The following is a 27,622-nucleotide window of genomic DNA, read 5'->3' as shown; positions in this document are numbered from 1 at the left end:
AGTTCAAAGACTTCCTTGCAGCACACTCCTTTTATTATGTACATGACTTACTCACACTGTTACATTTACTGATTATAATGTAAGTTATTTTTATGCTTTTTAAAATATATAGTTTGTTTGAATTACTAAAAGAGGTAGTGGCAGTTTAATTTTTTGTTAGTATATGTTAAATATCATCATTGTCCAGTTTCTACTCCAAATCATATGAAAAATATGTGAAATAATTGCTGCTTTATAGAGTCAAAAGCTTCATCACTCAGTATGATGTCATTTCTAATGACTGATATGGCTTCCAACAACGTAAAAGCACAATAGATGCCATAAATGAGTTTATTGAAAAAATTTCTTAATTGTTAGCTAGGAAAACCAAATTTGCAGGAATATTCTGTGATATTGCAAAACCACTCGACTCTGTAAATCCTGCACTGCTGCTTTTCAAATTTGACAGGAATGGAATGAGATATATTGCTTTGAAATGGTCTGAATCATATCTCATGGAGAGGAAACAAAGGGTAATAATCACAGTGTTCCTCAAGGCCCAGCACTTGAGCCAATTTTATTCTTGTTCTGTATAAATGATTTGCACCTAGTTTGCAGATGATACATATGCCCTAATTGAAAATGAAAATGCCGACAGTTTGCCACAGAGTGTCATGAATACATTAAGTAACTTGAAAACATGGTTCAGTCTAAATTGGTTAATGCTAAACATTTGAAAAACCCGTATGATAAGTTTTAAAACCAAACAATCAAAAACTTGAGAAATCTGTATTCTTCTCAATAATCAAAAAATGGAAGACCTCAACTCAGTTAAATTCCTAGGAATAAATTTAGACAGCATTTCAAACTGGAATACACATATAGACTATGTAGCAAATAAATTAAACAGTCTTGCATTTGCAATGGAAATTTTAGCAGTGCTATTCATATGGACACCAGAAAATAAAACTAATGTAGCTATTTTGAATCCATTATTAAATACAGCATAATCTTTGGGGAAACATGGAAATATTACACAAATCTTAAAGCTGCAAAAGAGAATCATTCGTAACATGTGCACCATACAGCCAAGGGCATCATGCTGGCCATTATTTAAAGACCTAAAATATTAATTATCCCCTCTTTGTACATCTTTGAGGTGATTCTTTTCCTACACTGCAGATATGATCTATTAAAAATGTCATTTTGAACACTCGTACAATGCGAGGCATCGAGAAAACTCGGTGCTTACCACACATTACTTAAAATTGTATTCTCTGTCTCCTCAACATTTAAACCATGAAAATTCACAACAAAAGAAAAAGGTGTGACATAATTAATATTAAGCTAATTATTTTAAATGGCAAGTCATGAAATTTTCTACTACTCAGAGGAAGATTTCATGAAGGATGGAGTGATACTTTGAGCTGTATCCTTAAAATGGAATCAAAATTTGTGCTAGTTACGGTGGATGCAAATTTTGAAATAACGTTAGATAGAACTTTGTATCAATTTTTCAATAAGTAATATTGTAAGTTTGATGGCTTTTAAATAAGTAAATTCTTCAACAAGTAATATTGTAAATTTGATAAAAAAATTTTAATTAGTAACTTCTAACCCTGAAATGTCTCACGTACCTCAGACTTATGTTCGGAAACGTAGTGTCTAGGAAGCCTGTATACTTACTTCACTAGACAAACAATCAAACAAGTTGTATTAATGACTTTTATTACAAAAAGAAAATTACAATTCTGAACTTCGGCAGTTACACAGATATGTCGCAAGCAAAAGGTGACGTACAAAATAATCTGTCATCTTCAGTCTAAACAATCCCCTAGTCTGTGCTACATAGAAAGTACAACCAAAGTGTCTGGAGTTGATGCTGCTATCAAAGTCGCTAATCTCGAAGCTGCTATTGAACTGGGCTGTCACCAGTCCATTGCGATGCTTATGTCCTCTTCTCGTAAGGGTTGCTGCTGCCACCTTGTTGTCCTGGAGGGAGGTCCGGTCAGCAAGCAATTGGCTGACATCGTCTCACAGCCTTCTCTTCCCTGTCATTCCTGACTGGTGTGCTGGCGCTTGACTTTACACTGTAACATTTCTCCCCCCCCCCCCCCCCCCCCCCAAAGGTAAGGTATAAGGGTCATGACAATGGGAGGAGGGAGGCAGGAGCATGGACACTTGGATGGACCGGAAGCTGTGGCTGCAGGGGATGTCAGACTTCCAGTCGTACCCCACCATCCGACCTTCACTCTGATGGAAATGTCCCCTGAAAAGTTCCCAGAAGTGTACGCGTCCACCTTCTGAGGCCCATATCCAGATGTAAAAGGTGTCGTCTGCTGCGGTGTGGGTGGGTCCGGCCCAATCGGTAGGACGAGAGTAGGTGCAGGAGATGAAGGCTCTGTCTCTGTGGGGTCATCCCACAGTATCATTATGACACTCTCTGGCAGCTGCTGTGTTCGTGCTGTCCTCGGGATCCATAAATGTGGGGGAAGGAATACAGGAGGACCACCGTGCACATAACAGTGACGAATTTGATTGTGATATCGGTGCTGCAATCCATCTGGGCCACACCGACTGTCTGCTGCTGCTAAATACCCTGAAAAACACAATATCGTGTGGCGTGAAGTGATACTCGCAGCCTTCCTTCAAGGCCGGATGCTGAGGAGGGTGGAGCAGGTGGAGCAGTGTCCGTTGGTGGCAGCTGTGAAGCAACTCCACCAGCGATGGTCCGTCTCGTGGATGCAAACGATAGGAGGCGAGAAACAGTTGCGGTGCTTGATCCTCGGTGTGTGCAGTGCAAAGTTTGGCCGTGTGCTGCATGGAGACTTTGACAAAATGTTCTGCTTCACCATTGGACTGTAGATGGAACAGTGCACTATTTAGATGCTGTGTTCATTCACAGGGTGTTTCAGATTCGTTTGACGTGAACTGAGGGCTATTCTCAGACGCTGTGACTTCAGACAAACCTCCGAGGCAAAAATTTGAGGACAACACCAGAACTGTGCTACGTGATGTTGTCGAGGTCATTGTCACGGCAAAAAGAAACTTGCTGGAAGAGTGTACCACAATCGACTGACAAGTGTTCCAAAAAGGTCTCACAAAGCCTATGTGCACATGTTGCCATAGTGACTGCAACTTAGGCAGAGCAGAGACTGTTTGTGGTGGAGCAGACTGATTTTCCGTACATATGTAACGCCGTGACATCATTTGTTGTAAGTGGGCATCCATAACCTGCCAAGTACAATGTTGACGCGCTAACTGTTTCGTACGAACAATCCTCCATTGTCCTTGGTGAAGTAACTGCAACACTTTGTTTGGCATCGTTTTGGGGATCAAAAAACGTGACTGTCGACTGCCAGTTTGAATGAGACTCACACCTTGCCGTATAAGAGGCTATGCCAGCGTGCAAAGTATTGGCACACTACAGAGTTCTTTATGCAATGCAATGATCGAGGCCAAGATGTGCTAATGTATTTTAACAAAATGTTCAAATCTGAATCAGCTTTGTGGCCTGACGCAATTTTCCTGCAGTTCAGAGGAAATGATTGAAGCAATTCAGAATCCTGAGCATTGATGTGACAACAAGATGCAGCAGAAGCGTCAAAGTCTGTATCACAGACTATCGGAAGAAGTGAAAGTGTGTCCATATTATCATGTTTTAGCTGTCGGACGATCCACAATCTCTTACTGATATTGAGACAACAACAAAGCCCACCTTTGCAATTTTTGGCCAGTTCGTACAGGAACTGGCTTCATTGGATGAAACTAGGACTGCAATGGCTTGTGGTCTGTTACTAAGTAAAACTTTCTGCCATACAAATAGTGGCGGAATTTGGTGACACCATACACAATAGCCAGTGCCTCTTTTGCTATTGGTGAATAGTTCCCCTAAGCTTTAGACAACACTTTTGATATGAAAGCAATAGGCCTAGCTTTATCACCAAATCTGTGCAAAAGCACTGCACCGATCCCGCAAGAGGAAGCGTCAACTTGCAACACAAATGGTTTGTCGGGATCAAAGTGAACCGAGCATCGATCACTGAGCAATGCATCTTTAAGTTTTTGAAAAGCTTCTTGGCACTCATCTGTCCAAACAAAGGGGACATTCTACCTTTGCAATGGAGCTGCTATTTGTGCAGCATTTGGTATGAACTGAATATAATAGTTCATTTTCCCTAAGACTGACTGCAATTCTGTGACATTGCGACAAACTGGCAGCTCACATATGGCTAACAAATGTGACTCAAGGTGGTGTACATCTTGACTGTTTATGACACGACCAAGATACTGCAACTCAGGTTTTACAAAATCACACTTCTCCAGTCTACACTTTAGTCCTGCATCAGATAACACACAAAACAAAGCACGCAAATTTACAGTATGTTCTTCAGGTGTATGACCTGCTGCAACAATATCGTCCAAATAGTTTGAACAGTTTGGTACTTGAGCAGTCAGCTGCTCCAAATACCATTGAGAAGTGGCGGCTGCAGAAGCACTGCCAAAAGACAAAACACAAATATTTAAACAAGCCTAAATGAGTGTTCACAACATACACAGTTTGAGATTCTACATCTAGTGATATTCAAAGATGTGCATCGTGCAAATCAACTTTTGAAAAGTAGTGACCAGCGTCTAACCCTTTCCATGAGATCCAACTGTTGTGGCAATGAATAAGTATCGATCACAGTTTGTGGGTTGACTGTAGATTTAAAGTCAACATAGAGGCGAATGTGACCTGAAGGTTTGGGAAGCGAAACTAGTGGACTTGCCCTTGACTAACTTGTATGCATGCAATAGTGACACTGTCTTACAATTCTTTAAGTTCAGCAGTAACTGTGTCCTGTAATACAATGGGAACAGTTCAGGTCCGACAAAATTTTTGCTGTGCATTGTCTTTCATAGTAATACGTACAACAAAATTGTTAGCCTTGCCTAAACCTTCAGAAAAGAGCTCAGGGAATTCTTTCAGCAAGCTATCTACATGCTTTGTCTGCACTGAATGCAGTCACTGACAACACATTGTCCTGAATTTGAGAGCCAAACAAGGCAAACGAATCGAGGCCAAATATGTTCTCACAATTGCATGATTGTAGCACAGTGTAAGTCACAGTTCGCATATGCAAGTGATACATGTCAGGCAAAGTACATTTTCCAAGAACGGGAAGTCTTGTCCGTTATAAGCCATCAGATGTGTGCTAGTTATAGACATGTATGGGGAGCCTAACAGTTCATATGTCTTACGATTCAGCAATGTAACAGAGACACCCATGTCCATCTGAAATTTCACATTTGCAAATGAACTAAAAGTTTGTTGAACTAGCGTAGCACTGTAGAAACTGTTTGCTTGCTAGTTTTGATAATTCCTGCATCAGGCTTTGAATATACTGCATTGATTAATGGGCCTTGTGACTAAATTTTTGTGAGTGGGCAGAATTGTTTCATTTGTTCCATTGCAAACATATGGATTGTGCATAACCTTTCTTGCCACAAGCACTGTGCTTGTCTTGGATGGGCAATCTTGGCATTTGTGCCATGAATAGCACTGAGGGTATAACTTACTTCTGCCTGCCTGTGTAGAGAACTGTTTACATGGCTTGGCGCATGTGTGCTGTTGCTGCCTACTGGCCAGTCGTAAACGAGGGATGATACAACTCAACAAATTGGCGGCTGCTCAAACGTATCAGCTGACACGGCACCTGAATCATACTGATCTAGAATTTGCACTACACGCCGAGATGATGGATCTGTTCTCTAAGTTTGATATCAGTTACACTGTAGACGATCGCATCACGCAACATAAAATCTGGATATGAAGTACCATAAGCACATCTGAATTTGCGTTTCCTCTTCATACCCTGCAAATCTGTTACCCATTCGTGATAAATTTGTTCTGACCTTTTCTTGCAATGAAAGAATTGATACCAAGCTGCCACCACATTCGCCTGTTGGTGATAATGGTTAGAGAATATACAACCTGATCATAGGAAAGTTCACTCAGAATGGCGTTAGGGAACAATCTCTGAATGAGGCGAAAAACTGTACTTCCTACTGCTGACAAAAAGTAATGTAGTTTCACAGTACCTGATACTTAGTGAGCAATAATGTGGGCTTCATACTGTTGCAACCTATTAAGCCCTTTTTTGTTAAACTGGTGAAAAGACAGTATGGCACTTGGAGCTACAGTTGTGGCATGTTGCACACTGTTTGGTGATGCATGTGTGGCTTGGTTGGCAAGTAGCTGCTGTACCGTGTTTGAAGAGTGGCAGTCTTCTGTGTCTGAAACTGAAACATCTGTGTTAGCTCTGTTGCATCTATTGCTTGCTGCTGTGGCGCCTGAGCCGGGGGTGGGAGGTGGGTTGCTCATTGAGGAATAGCAAATGCAATAAACAGACAAGGCAACCAATAAAAATAAGCACACATGCGAAGGAAATTTCTGCAACCCCCACCTGAAAAGAATGATAAGTGAAAACACTATAAGAGACACTATTAAAACATGTAAACACACTCTGCAACAAAAAGAGAAGGTAGAAAAGGCACCATGAAGAGTGCTGTGACACAGTTATTGCTTATGACGGTTGCTTTGGATTATTTGTAAAACTAATGAAAAAATACCCTGGTAGACAAGACACAGTGGTTTGCTTGGGATGTGCTCGTGGAAACCTGATGGCTCGAAGCGATACTGCAAGGACAAAGCTGTATGTGGAGGAAGGAGCAATAAGTGTCTTACTGGAGGTGTTGTCACTCTGTCTTGAAAAAGGTCTTTATACGGATAATAGCACAGCCACTGGAACTGTCTCAAGTTCAGATATAAGGGGTTCCGCAGTTTCTGTAGAGGATGTTATTGTCAAGGTCACCAGAATATTAGCCAACACGAGTATTAATCCCACTGTCGGCAATAAGTTTGCACATGTTGATGGTAGCAGTAATGAAGATGACACCTGCAAGGATGGTGCCAGATTCTTGGACATGCTGTTACTGGTATTGGAGCATAAATCTGCAGCTTGTGGTGAGGACAGTGAGCTATTGCATTTGTAGTTGTACAGAAGGCAAATAGCCCAGCTATTGTTTATTGGGAGAGAGTAGTGCATCTATGAAGGAAACAGTGCACAGAACACTTGTGTGACCCACTCTTGTGTCGTTTCATCAGTTTAATGAAAAAGGGCTCGAGAGGTTGCAACAGCATGAAGCCCACATCATTGCTCACAGGGTCTCAGGTACTGTGAAACTATGTTACTTTTTGTCAGTAGTAGGAAGAGCAGTTTTTCACCTTATTCAGCGACCCAAGACAGAACAAAACGGAGAGTCTGTGGAGGCTGTCGGCTCTGGTAACAGATTGTTGCTATGGTGTTTGTTCAAAAAAATGGTTCAAATGGCTCTGAGCACTATGGGACTTAACATCTATGGTCACCAGTCCCCTAGAACTCAGAACTACTTAAACCTAACTAACCTAAGGACAACACACAACACCCAACCATCACGAGGCAGAAAAAATCCCTGATCCCGCCGGGAATCGAACCCGGGCGCGGGAAGCGAGAACGCTACCGCACGACCACAAAATGCGGGCGTGTGGTGTTTGTTCACGTCGTTGCCAAATGTTTAGTGTCTAGGAAGCCTGCGTACTCGGTTCACTAGACAAACAATCAAACAAGTGATATTAATGGGGTTTATTACAAAAACAAAATTACAATACTTAACTTTGGCAGTTACACTGATGTGTGGCAAGCAAAAGGCGATGTACAAAATAATCTATCTTCTTCAGTATAAGCAATCCCAAGTCTGTGCAACATAGAAAGTACAAGCAAAGTTACTAGAGTTGATGTTGCTACCAAAGTCACTAATCTTGAAGCTGCTTTTGAAATGGGCTGTCACCAGTCTGTCACAGTGCATATGTCCTCTTCACGCATGGTCCTCTCCTGTCGTGTTGTCGTCATGGAGGGAGGTATGGTGAGCGTGCGATTGGCTGATTTCTTCCCTGTCTTTCCCGAGTGGCCTGCTGGCACTTGACTTTACAGCATAGCATGAAATTCTCTACATTATGAAAGGAATGAAATTCGTGTGATATTGCTTTCACTGTGCTCAGGCAAAGAACTAGATTATTTGCAGTGCTCGAGGTGCTTCATTTTTTCACCAAGGTTATACAGTTAGAAGATATTGACACTTTCATCACCATTTTCAGTTGCAGTAAAAATGCTGTACCACTTCAAAACAGTTTTGTAGATCTGTGAGCCTTGACACCCTATGAGCTTTAAAAAACAGTTCACTGCAAAAAAGAGCATCTGCAGCATGCTGCTGCTTATTACATAAAGTATGCATTTTCCACAAGGCACTGTTTAGTGTGTGGTAGTAGCAGACGGGACTTTGTAGTGTAGCTAGTTATTCACTTTTCTGTTTCATTTACAAATCGAGCAAGGAGAAAATGATTTCTCGTACACCTCCTTATGAGCCATGATCTCCCTTATTTGTCCTTAGGATCCTTACATGAGATGGATGTCGGAGACTGCAGAATCACGATGCAGTCTGTCATAAATGCCGAGTTTGCTTCCTTAACACCATTTCTCAAAAATATCTTTTTTACTCAAAGGATTCCCATCCAAGCTCATGAAGCATTTCCATAACAGTTTCATACTAATCAAACTGACCAGTAACAAATCTAGCAGCATACCAATTTGCTTCAATGTCTTTCTTTAATCTAACCAAGTGAGAATCCCCAGCACTTGTGGAGTACAGAAGAGTGGGTCACACAAGTGTTCTATGCAATGTTTCCTTTATAGATGCACTACTCTCTCTGAATAAATGATAGCTGGGCTATTTGCCTTATGTACAACTATCCATATGTGCTCGATCTATTTCATGTCATAATACTGTATTTGAACATTACATTAATGTTTCTCCTATCCATCAACATATAAAGCATGCTGCTGTTTATTACATAAGGTATAAATTATGGTCAAGTCGTCCCTCTACAGTCACTCAACAGTGTCACTTTTCTGTATGTAACAGTAATTTTCAGAGGAGCTGGCACGGGTATCGCAGCAAAATAGTACAGAATGCCACTGTGTAAGACACGTGAGAAGTGTGACATGGGAAGAGCCTATGACTCAGATATTTACCTACTGTCGGCAATAGTTCTAGCCCACCAGTTCTAATGCTGATTTCAATGCCCACGGACCAAGCCTCAGCCTTGCACTGTGCTCTATTCTGTGTGCTCTGTTGTCAGTCACTGGTGCTGGTCATTGTCGTGTTTTCCTTCGTGCTTATTCTTTACGCAGTGTTTGGACCCTCTGTTCCACCGTAGATTAACTTACATGTTGAGATTTGTTCACTGGTCCGGTGTTCAGCTTGCTGGCTTGTAGTCAAGTCACTGTCAACTAGCCTAGTTACAGAGGCTAATTCCATGGCGTTGTCAAGCCTGTACCAAGTGGCAACATCAGACAGTCCTGTGCATGCTACACTCTTCTTTTCTTCCTTAGAGTGTGAAACTGTGCCTACCATGGACCCATTTGTACAATGCTGGAAGGAGCAGTTGTGCCTCCAGGAACAGCAATAAAATCTGCAGCAGGAGCAAATGTTGGAACTGCTCAAACAGAATCAGGAATTGCCCCATTCTCATGTTGCACTGATAGTGGTCCACACACCATTAAGCCAATACCTTAATTCTGTCACCCCCACCCCATTCCCTTCCAAATGCATCGTAAGATCAGGATCAGTTTGCATTGTTTGCATGACCTCAGTGTCATTTCTCCTATTTCATTGAGTTAGTGGGTCATCCCTTTGATTACGATTGAGAAGCCATATGTCACCAGCACCTTTGCGGCGATCTTAAACAGATGATAAATGTACAGTGTGTTATGAACTCGTATTCCAACGCGCACCCGGAGGAGTTGTTGGCAAAGTTATCAGGGGGCCAATATTTCTTGTGCATCAGCTTGCATGACGTACATGTGCAGTTGCAACTGGGCACCACTTCTTGGAGTTTGTTAGTGCTTAACACCTCCTGTGGGCTCTTATCAGTGTAAGTGCTCACCTTTTGGACCTTCTCATGTCTAGACTTTATCAATGATATTTGGAGAAGTTAATTCAGGAAATTCCTTGTTGTGTAAGCTACCTCAATGTCATCTGGGCCACGGGCTCCACACGAGAGGAGCATTTGTGGAACCTGCAGACAGATTTCCAACGCCGTTTGTAGACTGGTCTTCATTGCAAATTAGAAAAAATGTAGTCTTTTTCCCCAAAGGAGCATTTTTTGTGTCATGTGCTCAGCAAAGATTGCCTCAGCCTTATGGAGCACATCAAGACATTGTGAACCTGCCAGCATCAGAGAACCTTGAGACCTCTTTGGGCAAGATTCATTTCCCAAGCCACCCACATCTGCCATTCCCTTAACTGGCTTTGCCAAAGGGGCATCAAATTTCTCTGGTCTGCAGATTGTCACAGGGTCTTTCAATCCTACCAATAGTGTTTGTTCTGTGCTCCCCATTTGGCTTATTTTATGCTGGATAAGTTTCTAACCCCGGCCTGTGACACATTCCAGTATGGCATTGTGGTGTGGTACTATCACATCAGAATCCAGACGACACCAAATAGCCCATCGCTTGTACGACAAAGACACTTTCTGCAGTGAAACATAATTATTCACAGGTTGAAAAGAGGGAACTGGCTATCATTTTTGGAATTAAAAAGTTTCACTTTTCGTGTATGGGGTGAAGTTGGTACTGACCACCAATCACAAGCCATTGCTTTCCTTATTCGCCCTTCATTCCAAACTGCCGAATAGGACTGCCCACTGATTTTGTAGGGAGATGCTTTTTCTCAATAATTATTCTTATGACATTCACTGCCCAGCATACAAATGCAGATGGGCTATTTTGATTGCAAGTGGGACCAGATCCAGAACTCAACCCACAGGAGGCCCTCATTTTTGCCTTGGCTAACGTCTTGCAACACACGTTGCCAGATTTTCCTATGGTAGCACAGGAAGCCGTAGCTGCCACAACCACTGCCCTACTTTTCCAGAAAATTGTTTCAGCTGTCCATGTGGGGTGGCCTGAGGCACTCTTTTTGGAGCAGATTTGGTGTGATGTACATTGTTTTTATGCTGTGATTGACTCAGCATTCTCCGGGGCATCCTCATACTCATCATGGAGGAGCAAAGCTGTCCAGTTGTCATCCCTCCAGTTTTGTGCCCTCTCATACTCCAGCTGCAGCATGCATTACACTGGCGTATGACTCTTATGAAGGCTTTGGCACGTCTTCACATCTACTGGCTTGCATGGCCTGTGCACAAAACCGTGCTGTACTGCTGCATCAGTTTTCCCCTTGGTGAGTTGCAGATCACTTGGGGGCAGGGTGCATGCCAGCTTTGCAGACTCCTTTGTGGTTGTTGGTGGTTGACGCTTTGTCGAATTTCCTTTATGTTACCCAACTGTCCTCCACAATGTTGACAGCAAATGGTTTTGCATTAGCTGTAATTTTTGCTATCGAGGGTTTTCCCAAATTCTCGTATCTGATAACAATCAGCAATTTGTGTCACAGGATTTTAAAGATTGCATTTGCAGTGGTAGCCAGCATTTGACCATGACCTTATTTCACCTGATGTCTAACTCACAGGTGGAGTACTATGTGTGTATGTACAAGATCCAAATGCAGAAGTGTGTGTTTGCCTCATACTGTGACCCTGTTGAGTTGCGTGGCTAAATACCAGGCGATGCCAGGTAACAGATGTTGTCCGATGGAACATTTACGTGGGTGCCAGCCACAATGTCATATGCCTCGGATTGTCACATCCCTATGTGCTTTTCTCACAGGACTGCTGTTCGTTTGAACCCGGTCTTTCAGCCAGCAGCAGGGTTGCTGCTGGGTGTAGTGTTGGACCACATAGATTGGCATTGTGGATACTGGTCAGGAACAGCTGATCCATCCTTGTAATCAGTTGCGGCTGTGCCCTGTTAGACAGACAATGGGGTCAGTTGTGGCATTGTTTCAGTGGGAGCTCCCAATTGCAGCTGCGTGCTCCCCTGCTACTGTCCCCATGTGCCCTCCACCATTAAACCTTCGACCACGGAGTGGGGCACCAGCAGGACTAGCTCTTGTGCCCCCTACTGTGGAACACATGGAATTTGAACCATTGCCTCCTTTCTCTGCTTGCCACTGGCGGAGTCTACACCCTGAGTGTGTCGGATAACCAACCATTACACCAGCCTCTGCTGCTCCACGGGCAGAGCAAGCTGTATTTTGACCTTACCTGGCCTTTTCAGGGAGAAGGGATTTAGTATCCCCATCAGCAGACATCGAGGTGTATGCAATGAAGCTGGCATGGGTACTACAGCAGAATAGTGCAGAGCATTGCCTTGGGGGCACGTGTGAATCATGGCATGAGCAGAGCCACTGACCCAGATGTCAGGTATCAGTAGCTGTATGCCTGGTGTAGCAGTTCTAACAGTGATTTCAATGCCTATGGACCAAGCCTCAGCACCACACAGTGCTCTGTTCCATGTGCTCTGTTGTCAATTACTCACGCTAGTCATGTGTCATGTTTTCCTCCATGCTCATTCTCTACGTGGTATTCAAACTCTATGTTCCCCGCGGATTAACTCACTTGTTAAGATCTGTTCCCTCTTCCAGCATTCAGCTCCCCAGTTTGTAGTTGAGCCACTGTCAGCTAGCCTAGTTACATTCATGCTGATAATGACAATTCCAAGGCATTATCACGCCTGTGCCAATACTAAAAGTGTCATTATCAGTGTTAGATAACTGCGAACCTGACATGATATGTATGTGGCTGGAGAAGAGGAGTGGTGCTGTAACACTACATTTGTCTCTGCCATCTGCAACAATGTATTGGGTTCTATTGCTCAAAAAGTGTTCAAGTCCGTCACATGTATGATACTATGCATATGGAGTTTAAATAACTGCAAGTGGGAAGCTTTGATATTTGAAGGAAAGTGTTGTGGTTTAGTGGAGGGGTTAATCCAGTGTTAGGTTTTAGTCCTTATATCAAGCTAGAGAGTTTGGTTGGAGAAACACTCGTGGTCAGTTATTTAAGCGTAAAAAAATTTTAGTGTTTCCATGGAAACAAAAGTATTGGTTCACATGTGGCAGTTTAACTTTTGCTTTTTAACTGCTGTTTCAGAACTTTTCTTTTATGAGGTCCAAGGATCTGTCAGGATGTTAAGTGAAGATGGTTAGCAGTCTGTTCTAATTACCAGGTCTGGAATTTGTTTAAGTGTAATCAGATAGCAAACAAGGCTCAAATTAGGGACATATGAGTTGTGTCTAATTAACCTTGTTCTTTGGATCAAAATAAGGCTAGCAACATTTATCAAAACAATTTCACAAATGCAGGAGGCAAGATGTCAACCTGCATATGTCAATAAAATTTTTCTTGTGGTTACCATGGTGTAATTACATCAGGTGTCAAAACTGTATGTACTGCACATGCTCTCAATCATGTGGATGATGGCTTGGGTGTGCTGATTACTGTATGGGACCAGAGGAAAATTAAATTTTACATTTTACTGACTGAGCTGTATTTGATAATAAGCTGCAAGGAACTTACTATTATTGTACCCACCCTCTATTTAAATCAATGACAATATGAAAGTAGTATAAGTTCCATAGTGCTTAGATCCATTTGAACCATTTTTTTTTAAAGTAGTGTGTATACAAACACTTAATACAATGTTTGGCTTCTTCCTTAATAGGCTAACAAGATTTTAATCCATTTTCAGGATATTGACATGTAATTTTATTTTAAACTGATATCTTAGCCACATTCACCTGGTATGTATTTTTCAGAATTTTGTATTTCTACTTTTTATGTATTTTATGTAACAGTGTAACTAATTATTTCAATTTCCATTTGAATGGCAGGGGAATTTGAAGATAAGCGTTAGCAAAAGCAGGGGAGAGTGAGACTTCTGCAGGAGGATTTATTAATTTACACTTTTTCATTTGTTTACCTCATGTAGTATACTTTTTCAATATTAAAACCAATAATCATGCTGAAGAATACCATGTAAATAGTACCACACATCGATTCATTATTCTAGGAGCAGTGAAACATAAAACGTCAAATATATTTTTAATGTGAACATTTTAGGTTAAGCTATACTATGACATTAAACTTGTTGTATCATTTGATTTCTAATATATTTTTGTTTTACAGGGCATCAAAAGTGTGTCATCTCTGGAACCGTGTAGCTTCCATTAATTCCTTGTGGCACAATGTAGATCTATCAGGAAACCGTCTTAAAAAAGCATACAAAAATGATACTCATATCAGACGGTTATTTTCGAATAAATTGACACATGTACGTCATCTTGACATTGGTATGCAAATGCAGGTCTTTTCTGATTTATTTTCTGATGTGTTTCAGTTGCATGTAAATCTGTAGGTTCCAAATATTTGTTATGTTGTATTTATTTATTAATTTTACTTTTAATATTATTCAATGTACTTACTATCAGGGCAGAAAGAAAAAGTAAGAGGGGATTTTAGACAATACCCTGTAATAATTGCAGAAAATATTTGTTTGATTGGAGGTGCAAACTTACAGGGACACAGAACTGTTGTCTTACTTGTATAAACGACACATCAAGTGCAGCAACAGGGAACACTACAAGAAGTATCACCTGATATGTTTAAGTTAGATTGCTTTACTCAGAATTCAACTTAATCCAATAGGACAGCTCTGAATAATTTGGATACTTTTACAAGAGCAGTTATTGCTATATAGTAAACAGCACCATTATTTGGTGGCTAAATAACTTTCTCTAGTGAAGTGTTATATCTTGTGCCATTTTAAAGTTTAATTCCATTGGATGGTGAAATTAGCAGTACTTACATCCACTATTTCCAATTCCAAAATGACTACTACATCGGAAATATTCTGTTTTTATTGTTTTTTTCCCTTCTGTCATCTAAGAAATTGTTATGTTTGCTCTAGACTCAATAATGAGGTATCTCCAATGACAATAAATATAGAAGATAACAGTTTTGGCTTCTGTATTGGCTCTGTAAGTGAGTAACTTCACTGTTTCATACTGTCTTCTTTTTTTCAGTATTATTTTTTTCTGTTACATAGAGAACTACCTGTATTGTAAGTTGACTAACACCTAATTTGCTGTTTATGGTAATTATTTTTAAAGTGTCCAGACTTTGCCCCAAATTCGGTTCAGTCCAACTACTGGGTGTTTTTCTGTTCAACTCTAGTGTACTATGAGTTATGCTGAGAAGTCATTCTGTTGAACTGAAAATAAAAATGTAGACATTTTTCATTTTCTCTCCTTTCTAGTCTGCAAAAATGCAACAACAACAGTAGTATACTTATGTTGCAGAACAAGTATTAAAACGTTACATAGCATTGATGATAAATCTTCATGACAAGGCATGTTTAAGACAGTTGGTAAGCTCACATTCATATGCAGTACATTCACTTCCTAGTGCTTAACAACAAAAATCCAACAATGATTGAGAGTATAGATCATCAATTACTTGCAAGATAAAGAATTATAGGGAAAGCAGACACAGAAAAAGTAACCATTAGTGTGGAAAAGCCTTCACACTACAGTTTTTGCCATAGTAAGAAAGTATACATACACACATGCTTCTGTAGCTGTAATGTGACTCAATATTGTTGGTCTAAGCTGAGGAGGATGGAGAGGCAGGAAAAGTAGAAGACAACATGACAGATGATTGCTTAGAGTGAGTGCAGGAGGGGACAGGTAAATTGAACACAGGGAGAGCGTACACAGGTGAATCAATGCGGACACAGTACCTATGGGAAGATGGTGGTGCATTATAGTGGGATGCAGGAAAAAGGCAACATCATAAAAATGTGAGTGTTTTAAGAAATGATCCCCAAGGAGGATAATATAAATAACAAATGAAATTAAAAGAAAATATTAGAAACACCTGAAGCTAAGAAGAAGTAGAAGAAATATAAGCACGAGGTTAGGAGAACAGAAATGTAGAGAGAGGGAGACAGGATATCATTAGGCCAGTGGATTTTGAGATCATAGAGTGTTCAGGACAGAAAAGACATTCATCATAGTATAGAGAAACTGCTGTAGGTATGAGACTTCAGATGGCATGATTTGGAAGTACCTGTTAGGATCAGCTATATGGAACTGATATGCTTGAGCTGCTCAGATTTCTTTTACTGTGCAGAAAAGTGAGTGTTCGTTATCATAGTAGTAGTCATTAGAGCACTGCAACCATGTGGATGATCCATGTGGCATTCACACAGCTACAATGTGTGAAAGAGAGAGATAGAGAGAGCAAATAAACTCTGCATAGGTTCGTGGAAGTTGCTGAAAATGATCAGGAGTAGGAGATTCATGTTTAACGACCTGTAGACAATGAGGTCATTAGAGATGGAGCACAAGCTTGGATTAGGGAAGGAAGGGGAAGGAAATCGGCTGTGCCCTTTCAAAGGAACCATCCCAGCATTTGCCTGAAGCAATTTGGGGAAATCATGTAAAACCTAAATCAGGATGGCAGGACACAGGTTTGAACTGCCATCCTCCCGAATGTGAGTCCAGTTCGCTAACCACTGCAACCCTCACTCGGTCCTCAAAATGATCAACACTACCTCACCTAATGATACAGTCACCCCCCCCCCCCCCCCCTTGCGCGTTCGTGGGTAAGAATAGGCCCGCGGTAGTCCTGCCTGTCGTAAGAGGTGACTAAAAGGAGTCTCAAAAGTTTCGCCCTTATGTGATGGTCCCCTCTGAGGTTTGACCTCCATCTTTCCAAATTCTTGTGAAGAGCGAGCCAGTTGGGGAAGGGTGCCTTACATGTTGCATTGTATCCATCGTGTATTGAGAACTTTAGCCAGCTTTCTTGTCGTCGCAATGCTGTCCCGCTCGTTTTCCATCTCTTGGGTGAGGATACGTTCCTGGGTGCGATTACCACTATGCACTGTGCAGTGTTGCTTTTTGCAGAGACAACGACCATGGACATCTTTGCACCTAATATCCAGCACGGTAGCCAGACTGTTGTGGTGGGGCCACCATGTACCCTGTTGGTTGTAGCCCCCTGACAACACAGGGATCGCTCTGCTGATGCCTGCGCCATTAACTTCCCACGTATGCCAAGGAGTAGATGCCTATCTCTTTGGGGCATCGGAACTCCCGGCAATGGCCATCCTGCCAGGTGGCCCTTGCTGAGGCTGGGTGGCACCCGTGGGGAGGGCCCTTGGTCTGAGTGGGGATGACCCTCAATGAAGCGTGATACATCATCTCTCACTGGTGGCCAGCCGCCAGCAGTCTCTAAGCATTCTCAGGCTCAATTTAACGCTCAGAAATATGATCCGAAAACGTTCCCCTCCCTGGCCACACCGTGGGAGGAGCGTAAGTCTCAGGATGGCAGTGACAGTTATTCGCCCCAGTTCCTAGTTTGTACGAGGGTTGATGGGGAGTCTTTCATGTCCACAAAGCCTCAGTTCTTTGCCGAGCATTTAGAGGACAAGTTTGGGGAGGTGGAGGGCTTGTCCAAAATGCACTCTGTGTCAGTACTGATAAAAACGGCATCCTCTGCCCAGTCACGAAGGTTACTTGCTTGTGACAAGTTGGGGGATGTTGCTATTACGATCACACCCCATAAGAGTTTAAATATGGTCCAGGGTATTATTTACCATAGGGACCTTCTTTTGCAGTCTGATGATGAGCTGCGCACCAATTGAGAGCGTCGTGGTGTTCATTTTGTCCGGCGTGTTCATCGGGGTCTGAAGGATAATCAGATTGCTACCGGTGCCTTCATCGTGGCCTTCAAAGGTGATACGTTACCGGAGAAGGTCAAGGTGATGGTCTACCATTGTGATGTCAAGCCCTATATCCCTCTCCTGATGTGGTGCTTTAAGTGCTGGAAGTTTGGCCATATGTCTTCCCGCTGTACTTTCAGCCTCACATGTCGAGACTGCAGATGCCCATCACATCCCGATACTCCATATGCCTCGCCTCCCATCTGTGTCAACTGTGGAGAGCATCATTTACCTTGCTCGCCAGAGTGCAGGATCTTACAGAAAGAGCGAAAAATCATGGAATATAAGACCCTGGACCGACTGACCTATACTGAGGCTAAGAGGAAATGTGACTGTCTACATCCTGCTTGAATGACATCTTCATATTCCACTGCTACAACAACCGTGTTCACCCCAACAGTTCGCGAATTCCAGCCAAATCACTGAGCCGTACAACTCCGCATGCCCCCTTGCCCATGGGGGGCACAACTCGCCCCCTGTTACTCCTGCGCCGCCTACCTCGGGAGCAACACCCCCCCCCCTCCCCCCAATCAGGGACGTCCGTCCCCGCTTCTAAACTGGAGAAGTGTCCAACTTTATCGGCTCCTCTTGCTTGCAAGGTGTCTCTTGGGTCCCTCCCTTCCCAAGTTTCCACAAGTGGCAAGGATGACACCCGACAGTGGCATAAGTGCCCACAGGCAGCTGGTTGTAGGGCTTCGCGATCCTCCTCCGTCCCAGAGCCTGAATCGGTGAAGCCCTCCCAGCCAGTTAAACCCAAGGAGCAGCGAGAGAAGTCGAAGAAAAAGACCTCTAAGACCAAGGAAATTGTGTTGGAACACCCCCCCCCCCCCCCCCCCCCCCAGTGCGTGGCGCTCCTCCTCGCGGGTCGCTCGCAAGGAGTCTGTTGTCCTCTGGCGGCCGCATTGGGTACACCCGGGTGATGTACAGCCACGTATTGTGCCATGAGGACCCACCTTTATGTCACTGCGGATCCGCTCTGACTGTGGTCCACATTTTGTTGGGCTGTCCCCTTTTAGCTGTGCTCAGGCAGACGTTTGCGCTGCCTGATACACTCCCTACCCTTTTAAGAGATGTCACTGCCATGGCAGGCTTAGTGTAGCGTTTTTGTCGGGCAGGGGGCTTTTATCACTTAATCTGAGTGTTTGTCATTTTTTTTGTTTTGAGTCTGGCCTTTGGCCTATGATTTTAGACTGGGTTATTTTTTAGTGTGTTTCTAGGTGGTTGCCTTTTCCTTTTTGTTTCTATGGTCGGCCAACTACTGTCACACTCTTTGTGATTTTAATTCGTTTTGTATGGTCTCTGTCTGAGTCTTTCTTGTCATGTGTCGTCTGTTGTCTTCTCCATTGTTCGTTTTTATTCTGTGTGGGTGTTCGAAGTTTTGGAAAAAGGGACCAATGACCGTAGCAGTCTGGTCCCTTCAACCCCACAAACCCACCACACAGCCACTTGTGCGTCCTGTGTAGCCAGACAGAAAACATATGAGTGCACAAAGACTAAAAAGTTGTAATAATGTACAGGTTCGATTCTCTTCTGTGGGCCTGGTGCTGAGTGATGACATAGTGAACTGTCATGTTTCCTTGGTCGGAAGGGTCCATGTGCCTGTTAGGTTGCACTCACCAAATGCTCACCCACTTGGAAATGAATGAGACCGAACTGTGTGAATAGCGAGTGATGAAGAATGCCTGGCGCTCACTCTGTTCATCATGTGGGTGCAGTGCTCATGTGGCGACCTCTATTTTGTACAGGCCTAGCGACCATTCAACACTTCATTTTAAAAATCAGTGAAGGTTCGTCCTCAACAAATAAGCTGCTGAGACATTTTACTAGCAAGACTCATATCTAAATGATCACTAACACCAAACACTGGTGATTCTTGGGATCCCAGTATTTGAGATATCTTGTATTCTGCCATAATGTTTCCAGTTGATGCCTTGTTCATCTCTCTAAACAGTTGTCTTCCAAGCTGTTCCAGACAGTGCATTCTCTCCAGAGCACACGACGATATCTTGATTAATTGACCAGTTATTTTTGCCACTGTATTTGCAAGTATGTGTGGTATGTGCTAGGTTATAAGAAATAGTTCATTAATATAATGTTGTTGTTGTGGTCTTCAGTCCTGAGACTGGTTTGATGCAGCTCTCCATGCTACCCAATCCTGTGCAAGCTTCTTCATCTCCCAGTACTTACTGCAACCCACATCCTTCTGAATGTGCTTAGTTTATTCATCTCTTGGTCTCCCTCTATGATTTTTACCCTCCACACTGCCCTCCAATGCTAAATTTGTGATCTCTTGATGCCTCAGAACGTGTCCTACCAACCGGTCCCTTCTTCTTGTCAAGTTGTGCCACATGCTCCTCTTCTCCCTAATTCTATTCAATACCTCCTTATTAGTTATGTGATCTACCCATCTAATCTTCAGCATTCTTCTGTAGCACCACATTTCGAAAGCTTCTATTCTCTTCTTGTCCAAACTATTTATCGTCCATGTTTCACTTCCATACATGTCTACACTCCATACAAATACTTTCAGAAACGACTTCCTGACACTAAAATCTATACTCGAGGTTAACAAATTTCTCTTCTTCAGAAAAGCTTTCCTTGCCATTGCCAGTCTACATTTTATATCTTCTCTACTTTGACCATCATCAGTTATTTGCTCCCCAAATAGCAAAACTCCTTTACTACTTTAAGTGTCTCATTTCCTAATATAATTCCCTCAGCATCACCCGATTTAATTCGACTTCATTCCATTATCCTCGTTTTGCTTTTGTTGATGTTCATCTTATATCCTCCTTTCCAGACACTGTCCATTCTGTTCAACTGCTCTTCCAAGTCCTTTGCTATCTCTGACAGAATTACAATGTCATCAGCAAACCTCAAAGTTTTTATTTCTTCTCCATGGATTTTAATACCTACTCCGAATTTTTATTTTGTTTCCTTTACAATATACAGATTGAATAACATCGGGGAGAGGCTACATCTCCGCCTCACTCCCTTCGCAACCACTGCTTCCCTTTCATGCCCCTCGCCTCTTATAACTGCCATCTGGTCTCTGTACAAATTGTAAATAGCCTTTCGCTCCCTGTATTTTACCCCTGCCACCTTTAGAATTTGAAAGTGAGTATTCCAGCCAACATTGTCAAAAGCTTTCTCTAAGTCTACAAATGCTAGAAATGTAGGTTAGCCTTTCCTTAATCTTTCTTCCGAGATAAGTCGTAGGGTCAGTATTGCCTCACGTGTTCCAACATTTCTATGGAATCCAAACTGATCTTCCCCGAGGTCGGCTTCTACCAGTTTTTCCATTAGTCTGTAAAGAATTTGTGTTAGTATTTTGTAGCTGTGACTTATTAAACTGATAGTTCGTTAATTTTCACATCTGTCAACACCTGTCAATAATATAAACTAGAAACAAAATTCCATGAAATTAATACCTTTTTCATTTATTCATCTCTGCATTATATTAAGTTCCAGAGCTTTGTATCAATGACAATGATGTTATTAAATTTAAGCCCTGCCAAATAACAGTTGTTTAGCCAAACTGCAGACTACATTGTTTTCTAGAATTGGACTGTCATTCAACTTTATGTATGTGCTATGTTAGTGAACAAATTGATGCACACTGTAAATTCTAACAAATTTAATTTACTTCATAAATATGTTAGACACTCAGGTTGTCTGTCTTAAATACAAAGAACCAGAGAAAATCTTATTTGTCTGTAATGCCCAAAGCATATAAGTCATAGACATGTCAGTGAAGAATGAAGTCTCATGTGTTCATCTAGCTGACTGTCCTTTAGTTGCTTCAGTATGTAACTGTTGCTATAGTATGAGCCTACTTGTATCACACTACAAAGTGAGCACTGTATTTCAATGATTCGTAGATCAGATAGTGTCCATGTTCATTGCAGCTTTAGTACAGCTATGTAATACACTTATCTCTGTGAAGATACTACTGTATACCAGTCATTCAGTGAGAACACACACACACACACACACACACACACACACACACAGAGAGAGAGAGAGAGAGAGAGAGAGAGAGAGAGAGAGAGAGAGAGAGAGTGTTCTGAAAAAATGATCTATCAATCACTGAAAGTCAAGAAAGAGGATAAATCAGCCAAGTGGTTTCAAAATTTTTTTCCTCCTTGTTATTTCCTGAAGAGAATTTTGCCTTATTTGCTCTTGTACCTCAGTTAAATATTTTGCTGAAGTTGAACTTACAGTACTAAAAATGTTCTAGGAAAAACCACAATGTCATATTAAAGAACAGTATTCATTTGTATAAACCTTGTACTATTGTTTTAAATGTGACTAACAAGTTGTAGATGTAGCTGTGCACAGAGCTCATTGAAAATAGTTATTCACCTGGTGTTGATGAAATCCCTGATCACATGATAAAATTGTCAGCGAACTGTATTCTCACACCCATATTAGACATACACAGTTCTTTAGTGTCAGAAGGCATTTTCTCAGATGTTCTAAAAACTGCTAAAGTAAGCCCTCTATATAAGAAAGGAGACTCACAGGAAATGTCAAATTATAGACCTGTAGCACTATTATCTGGCTTTTAAAAAATTATTGAACAAATCTTGCCAGAAATTTTAAACATGGCTGTGTGGCAGCAACCATACAAGAATACAATTTGTGTAATACAGCCAACTGATTTTAAACAAGATTTAACTTGACCTGTTTTTGACACCTACTGTGGGTGTCTTCATCAGGAAAAACAAAAAACAGGTACCTAGAGCGCAAAACCATTAAAATCTTCATCAGGTTACCTTCCATAGGAAAGGTGGTACACTCAGTGACTGTGATATTATTTATAAATTATAGAGCACAGCTATCAGTCATCCTTTTTCTGTAGGCTTTATTTGGCAAATCCAGATTTTGGCTAGCGCCTAGCCATTATCACTGCACTATTTTCTAGTCTTGATACATCTACATCTATATCTACATTCATACTCCGCAAGCCACCCAACGGTGTGTGGCGGAGGGCACTTTACGTGCCACTGTCATTACCTCCCTTTTCTGTTCCAGTCGTGTATGGTTCGTGGGAAGAACGACTGTCTGAAAGCCTCTGTGCACGCTCGAATCTCTCTAATTTTACATCCGTGATCTCCATGGGAGGTATAAGTAGGGGGAAGCAGTATATTCGATACCTCATCCAGAAACGCACCCTCTCGAAACCTGGCGAGCAAGCTACACCGTGATGCAGAGCGCCTCTCTTGCAGAGTCTGCCACTTGAGTTTGCTAAACATCTCCGTAACGCTATCACGGTTACCAAATAACGCTGTGACGAAACGTGCCGCTCTTCTTTGGATCTTCTCTCTCTCCTCCGTCAACCCGATCTGGTACGGATCTCACACTGATGAGCAATACTCAAGTATAGGTCGAACGAGTGTTTTGTAAGCCACCTCCTTAGTTGATGGACTGCATTTTCTAAGGACTCTCCCAATGAATCTCAACCTGGCACCCACCTTACCAACAATTAATTTTGTATGATCATTCCACTTCAAATCGTTCTGCATGCATACTCCCAGATATTTAACAGAAGTAACTGCTACCAGTGTTTGTTCCGCTATCATGTAATCATACAATAAAGGATCCTTCTTTCTATGTATTCGCAATACATTACATTTGCCTATGTTAAGGGTCAGTTGCCACTCCCTACACCAAGTGCCTATCCGCTGCAGATCTTCCTGCATTTAGCTACAATTTTCTAATGCTGCAACTTCTCTGTATACTACAGCATCATCCGCGAAAAGCCGCATGGAACTTCCGACACTATCTACTAGGTCATTTATATATATTGTGAAAACATGTCAGTTCCCTGTTGGGGCGTCAGTCACAGTTCATATAGTATGCTTTCAACATATTATTCTTGAATATTGTATTCAAAGAATTGTGACTGATACCAGAACAACAGGTAACTGACATGTATCGAGACTAGAAAATGGCGAGAGCCAAACGCCACTTTGGCTTCAGGCTCAGGTTCACGTTCACCTTGACCTCAGCTCACTCCCAAAGGAGGTTACCCCAGCTTCAGTATACCGCTCACGGTTTGTCAAACTTCATTCCCTGAGTGCCATACAGAGCCTCAGTGATCCGTATCCGGTTCACCCTTTTGTGCACCGGATCCAACGCTCTCTTCAGCAGCTGGCAGATGACGGTTCTTCGGTGACCTTTATGTGGGTTCTTGGCCATGTCGGTAACCCTGGGAACGAAGCTGCAGATGCCATGGCCGAGGCTGTGGTTCTCCAGCCTCAGACAGCTTCTGGTTGTGTGCCTTCATCTGATTTTAGCAGGGTCATCTGTCAGCGCATTTTATCGCTGTGGCATGCTGATTGGTCTACACTTACTGAAAACAAGCTTTGGGCCTTGAAACTTCTACCCACGGTTTGGACGACCTCTTCACGCCCTTCTTGGCGGGAGGAGGTCGTTTTGGCCCGGTTACGGATTGGACACTGCCGGTTCAGCCACCACCATCTGCTGACGGCTGCACCGGCGCCATTCTGCCCATGTGGGCAATTGCTGACGGTACGCCACATTTTAACATCCTGTTCGAATTTTAATACACTGTGCATTGATCTTGGACTGCCATGTACTCTGGATGAAATTTTAGCGGATTAACCAGGAGCAGCTGCTCGCGTTCTTCGTTTTATCCACTTGACAAACCTGTCTAAGGACATTTGATTCTGCTGTTTTCTTTTAATCTCTTGCCTGTTAATGTGCCTTTTACAGTGTTGTCCTTTTTAGTTGCTGTTTGAACATTATGCCTCGCAATGCATTCATAATTTAGTCTGGGCACTAATGACCACTGTAGTTGTGCGCCCTAAAACCACAAAACAAAAGAGAGAGAGAGAGAGAGAGAGAGAGAGAGAGATACTAGAAAATAGTGCATTGATAATGGATAGGCAGTAGCTGAAATCTGGATTTGCCAAATAAAACCAACAAAAAAAGGACGACTGATTGCTGCACACTATATAAAAGAGGAAAAAGCCAAGAATAGTTAGTTATTATTATGCTGAACAAACTTATGAGTTAAGTATACTCACATGTAGTGACAGTTGAAAACAGATTTATGAGCAAAATTCTCTCATCATGTAAACTGTCTTAAAATCATATTTAAAACTATATAAGAACTACAGGTATTAGTTTTAAATATGATTTTAAGAAGTTATTTTATAGGACAAGGGTATTCTGCTTGTAAATTTGTTTTAACTGTCACTGCATGTGAGTATAGTCACATCATAAATTTGTTCAGCATAATAACCATGTAGTCTTGGTTTTCCCTCTATCTTAATAGTGTTTTAATCTTTTGTAGCCAGAAGTTTTTTTTTTTTTTTTTTCCAAAGAAGACACCCACAATTGGTGCCAAAATCAGCTCATGTTGAATTTTGTTGTAACCGGTTGGCAGCATTATACAAATCAAACTCTTTGTAGCTCTGCTAGCAATATGTTTCAGTCAGAATACTATATTATCTGTATGCCAATACAGTGTCAGAGCACAGCATTCCACTGAGAGCACTACTTTGAATTTTGTCAACCATACCTTAAATGCAATTGACAAACACTTCAAAATCTCAGGTGTTTTCTTAGACTTGACAAATGCTTTTGATGTTATAGATCATTCACTTCTCCTAAACAAACTTGACTGTCACGGTGTGCCACAGGAATGGCCGAACTCTTACTTTAGTAATTGATATTAAATTACACAGAACAAACATGAGCACAGTAACACGACACAGAACTATCTTTCAGAGCCATCCTTACTGTCACACAGGGTACCCCAAGGCTTTATCTGAGGACCATTTCTTTTTCTAGAGTACGTTAATGACCTGCCTTTATGTGTAAAGAATGCAGAAGCAATACTATTTGCAGATGATACCACTCTACTTATTGAAGCAAAAAATATAGAAGATTTTACCACTTCTGCAGGTGTCATCACAGATGAAATTTCCCAGTGGCTCTATAGAAAAAGGCTCATCATAAACCCACAAAAACTGTTAGCTACACTGTCAGACCCAGGAAAATAAAAATGCAGAAAAGCAAGTAATTCATATTAACAACCAGGAAATTCAAAATATCACTGAGACAAAGTTTCTAGGGCTTTGCCTGCAAGAAAATCTAAAATGAAACTCTCACATATATTCCTTCAACGTACAGCTGTCTAAGTTGTATGTAATCAGAGTGCTATCCAGCATGCAACTCATGAAACTGTAAAAACTGTGTATTTTTCTCAGAGACACTCACTGTTAAGGTATGGCGTTATATTTTGGTGGAATCCTCCTCATGCCTTAACAACATTCAGGAAGCAAAAGAAAATAATCAGAATAATAAAAAAATCTGACAATGAAAGTTCATGTAAGCCTATTTTTAGATATTTAAATATTCTTCCTCTTCCCTCCATTTACATTTTAGAAATTGTACTGTTTGTAAGGAAAAGTGTGGTGAAGAAGGATAATGTCTTGATCCCAAATACTGCAGTGCATGAGTACCATACTAGGTTAAAGAAAAATAATTATATAAAGTGTTGCAGCATAACTCTGTGTCAAAAGGGTGCTTACCATTCAGTTATATTCTACAGTAAGCTTCCAGAAATTATAAAGAGCACCAATGAAGTAAATGCACTCAAAAAACTGTCAATCTTTTGTATTAAGAAAAATTTTTAACAGTATGTCTGGTTATAAGGGTAGCAATCAAGAATAACTGTGTAATATTGATGCACTCTAAAACATTGTACAACATCTGTCATACATTGTATGTATAACAGATTTTACAGAATGAATAAATAAATACATGCTAAAGAACACTGTTCATTTGCAAATATCTCATAACGTTGTTTTGCAGGTGATTGGAAACTTGTAAATGTAACTGATGTGCTGGCGGCTATATGTGAAAGTTGTCAAAGACTGGAAAGTTTGTCATTGTCGGGCTGGACAAGACTGAGTCCTGCAAATCTAGCATATGTTGCAACTAATTTACCTAATTTGTCAAGAGTTGATCTTTCAAGGACAGTTGTACGTAACCCTTTACAATCTTACTTTAAAATTTACTTTGTAAATACTCTGTTGTGCTGTCATTAGAAAACTGTTATGGCTTGTGTTTTTTTTATTTTTTTATTTTATTTATTTTTTTTTTTTTACATTATCATTGTATGCAGATTTTTACAATATTCGACGTTATACAGATTTTACAATATTCTATGTTATCAACATGAATTCAAGAAAAAGCACTTATGAGAAACATGGCATGCTTTATCCATACATAATACCTTGCAAATGATAAATGCAGATGAACGAGGAGATTCCAGTTTCCTAGATTTCTGCAAGGTGTTCGACAATGTATCTCATCTGTATTACTAAGCCACTGTCCTGAAATGCAGTGCCAGTTGCAGGTTAATTGTCTAATGGCTTCCAGGGACACAAAAATTTTATTTTCAATATTTCATGTAATTATTGACCAAATTTAAAATTTTTAATTGTTGTCATGATGTACTCATTAAGAGGTATAATGTTAAAAGTTTAATGCAGTAAAACAAGTTTTACAGTTATAAACTGCATGTTTTTCTTGAAGCAGCATAACTGATGGCACATAATTGTCTGTACTATATTAACCCAATAATTGAAAATAAGAGCATTTAGTGGCTTCCAACAAACTTCACAACAAAATTTCAAACATTTACTAAATTTTTACTTGCTGACATGCCCCACAAAATTACTACAAGAAAAGAGTTTATCACTTACTACATGTTAACTTTTCATGCAGACTTCAGCATCGCACATGTCATTTTATTACTTCTTTACTACCAGTTCTCCTTGCAACAAAGTTTGCAGGCAGTATCTGCATGTACCACTGAATTTATCTGAAAGATGATA

At 41.3% G+C, this 27,622-nt stretch overlaps 1 protein-coding gene across 4 annotated transcripts in view; it reads left to right on the top strand.

Annotated features, from left to right (window-relative positions):
• Positions 1-27,622, top strand: part of LOC126298564 (F-box/LRR-repeat protein 6) — a 220,137-nt gene that overhangs the window by 47,083 nt on the left and 145,432 nt on the right. For all 4 annotated transcript variants that reach the window (XM_049989926.1, XM_049989928.1, XM_049989927.1 and 1 more), the window contains exons 3-4: positions 14,147-14,310; positions 26,595-26,764. In XM_049989926.1, the coding sequence (XP_049845883.1) occupies positions 14,147-14,310; positions 26,595-26,764 (334 nt within the window). The remainder of the gene's footprint in view (positions 1-14,146; positions 14,311-26,594; positions 26,765-27,622) is intronic.

Source organism: Schistocerca gregaria, chromosome X (assembly GCF_023897955.1).
Source record: "Schistocerca gregaria isolate iqSchGreg1 chromosome X, iqSchGreg1.2, whole genome shotgun sequence".
Taxonomy (NCBI): domain Eukaryota; kingdom Metazoa; phylum Arthropoda; class Insecta; order Orthoptera; family Acrididae; genus Schistocerca; species Schistocerca gregaria.
The sequence above is the reverse complement of the archived record's forward strand: the minus strand, read 5'-3'. Positions and strand labels throughout refer to the sequence as shown.